Source organism: Eriocheir sinensis, chromosome 69, assembly GCF_024679095.1.
Source record: "Eriocheir sinensis breed Jianghai 21 chromosome 69, ASM2467909v1, whole genome shotgun sequence".
In the NCBI taxonomy this organism is placed as follows: domain Eukaryota; kingdom Metazoa; phylum Arthropoda; class Malacostraca; order Decapoda; family Varunidae; genus Eriocheir; species Eriocheir sinensis.
In genome coordinates this window covers 8,200,822-8,203,775 of record NC_066577.1, presented here as the reverse complement: position 1 = coordinate 8,203,775, position 2,954 = coordinate 8,200,822, and the positions used below count along the sequence as shown (strand labels likewise).

General features: G+C 45.1%; 1 protein-coding gene across 1 annotated transcript in view; it reads right to left on the bottom strand.

Moving 5' to 3' along the window:
• Positions 1 to 1,279: 1,279 nt before the first annotated feature.
• Positions 1,280 to 2,954, bottom strand: part of LOC126988347 (uncharacterized) — a 5,601-nt gene continuing 3,926 nt past the window's right edge. Inside the window, exon 8 of the mRNA XM_050846406.1 lies at positions 1,280 to 2,954. This exon is cut by the window's right edge and continues 557 nt beyond it. Within this exon, the coding sequence (XP_050702363.1) occupies positions 1,359 to 2,954 (1,596 nt within the window). The 3' untranslated portion in view covers positions 1,280 to 1,358.

Below are 2,954 nucleotides of genomic sequence, written 5' to 3'. Positions count from 1 at the left end.
AGTAGTAGTAGTAGTAGTAGTAGTAGTAGTAGTAGTAGTAGTAGTAGTAGTAGTAATAGTAATAGTAATAGTAGTAGTAGTAGTAGTAGTGATGGTGGTGGCGGTGAATTCGGAACATAAAATGGTATATCGGGGACGTGGTGGTTTGAGTCAATATTGGGAGATCATTAGCGAACACACACACACACACACACACACACACACACACACACACACGAGGCGAGGAAGATTTTTTCAAGGAATTATATATTTTTTTATTTTTTTATTTCTTTATTTTTTATTTTAATTCTCAGTCAAGCGATAAAATTTTATTATAACACCAAGAGGAGGAGGAGGAGGAGGAGGAAGAGGAGGAGGAGGAGGAGGAGGAAGAGCAATTGATTGTTTATATAGGAAGGAAGGGAAGGGAGGGGAAGGGAAGGGAAGGGAAGGGACTTGAAGGGAAAGGAAGGGAAGCGAAGGGAAGGGAAGGGAAGGGAAGGGATGGAAGGGACTTGAAGGGAAGGAAGGAAGGAAGGGAAGGAAGGATGGAAGGAAGGAAGGAAGGGAAGGAACTTGAAGGGAAGGAAGGAAGGAAGGGAAGGGAAGGGAAGGAACTTGAAGGGAAGGAAAGGGAAGTGAAGGGAAGGGAAGGGATGGAAGGGACTTGAAGGGAAAGGAAGGGAAGGGAAGGGAAGGAAGGAAGGAAGGAAGGAAGGGAGGAAGGAAGGAAGGAAGGAGAGAGAAGGAAGAGGAAGAGAAGAGAAGGAAGGAGAGAGAGAAGAAGAGAGAAGAAGAGAGAGAGAAGAGAATCATTATTATTATTATTTCCCTGAACCTGAAAAATCTCTCTCTCTCTCTCTCTCTCTCTCTCTCTCTCTCTCTCTCTCTCTCTCTCTCTCTCTCTCTCTCTCTCTCTCTCTCTCTCTCTCTCTCTCTCTTGGATGAGTGAATCAACGCGCCCCCTCATGTACGCACCCCATTAGTCAGTTAGCTATGGGAATATACATACATGAGGATTCTGTGTATACCATATATTTACATACATAGATATACATAGATACATACATACATACATACATACATACATACATACATACATACATACATATATACATACACATTGTTATACATATATTGGGATGTATATATCAGGTTATTTTATTATACATATTCATAAGGTTATAGGTATACATAAACATACATATACATTAGTGTGTGTGTGTTTGTGTGTGTGTGTGTGTGTGTGTGTGTGTGTGTGTGTGTGTGTGTTTATGATCTTGTGTTCTCTCTCTCTCTCTCTCTCTCTCTCTCTCTCTCTCTCTCTCTCTCTCTCTCTCTCTCTCTCTCTCTCTCTCTCTCTCTCTCTCTCTCTCTCTCTAAATCTCTCCCAAAACATTCACAGCTTTCGTAAAAATTTGTAACAGAGAATCACACGTTAAATTCCCCTCCATATCTCCTCTTCCCTCCTCCTCCTCCTCCTCTTCCTCCTCCTCCTCCTCTTCTCCTCTTCCTCCTCTTCCTTCCTCCTTCAGTCCCTCCTCCATCGCCTTGAGAGAAGAGAGACAGGCGTTCAGTAAAGCGATTCGATTCTCTAAGTCAAATCCCCCAGTCCCATATCTCAGTGTGGCAAAGACTTGGGTATCTGTGGTGCCGTCTGTGGTGTCTGGGAGGGTGTCTGTGGCGCTGGGTCCTTCCTGGGGTGCATTTCTGTGGGTCTGTGTTGCATAAGGTAATTTCTGTGCATCGGTATCTTGGGTCTGTGTCGCGGAACTGGATTTCTGTGACGCATATTTTGGGTTAGATTGGTCACTGGTTGTCTGTGTATCGGTCTGTGTATTGGAGTTCTGAGGCTGTGTCGCAAAACTCAATTTCTGTGCATCAAAATCCTGGGTCTGTGCCACATAACTTGATTTCTGTGGCGCATATGTCAGGTTAGATTGGTTAGTGAGTGTTGTCTGTGCTCTCTCTGTCCCATTCTGTGCATCAAAGCTCTGGGTCTGTGTCACATAACTAGATTTCTGTGTATCAGCGTCTAATTTCTCTGTCTCAAAGTCTGTTGCGTCTTGTTTCTGTGCTCCTAAAGCCTCTGTCTGTGTCGCAGTGGCCCCAAAACCTGAGCTCTGTGCCTCAAAAATCAATTTCTCCATCCCTGAGGTCGAATTCTGTGCCACACTGGTCAAATCATCGCTTTTCTTTGCCCACAAGTCCAAATTCTCTGTCCCAAGACCTAGATTCTGTGTCCCAGTGGTCAAACCATCGCTTTCCGTTGCCCATAACCACGACCCCTCTGTCCCTAGATTCTGTGTCACAGCTGAAAACGCCCCCTTCTCTGTGTCTTCCCTCGGTTTCTGTGCCTCATAGAAGTACTTTTCAAGGGTAGAATTCGACCTCTGTACCGCGGAAGCCAAAATCTGTGTCCTGAGACTCAATTTCTCTGCCGCACTCCCCTCCCTCTGTGCCTCAATGCTACTGTACTTCCCCGGGCTGGAATTTGACCTCTCTAGCCCACAGGTGTACTTCTGTGTCGCGTCTGTGTACCAATCGGGCTCTGAGATACTCCTGCCAACTGCGTCTTTGTCCCAGATGAAGGTATACTGATTTAAACTGCATTTCTCTACCCCAGAACTGTACCTCTGTGGACTGGATGTGTCTTGGGTGTGACACAGACGTGAGTATGATTCTAGCCCCGAGCTGTGTCTGTCTGGTCTACCACTGGGTCTGTTTTCAGTGTGGCACAGATGAGTGTATGTGTCCAGCCCCGAACTGTGTCTCTCTGGTCTTGAATTGGGGGTAGTATTTTGAGTGTGGCAAAGATCTGTGTATTTCTCTAGCTCAGAACTATCTCTCTCTGGCTTAAAATTCTTTGTTCCTTGTGTGGCAGAGAAATTAGTATAAGTCTTTAGCACAGAACCGTCTTTTTCTGGTCTAAAATTATCTGTATCGTTAGTGTGGCAAAGATCTGTGAATTTCTC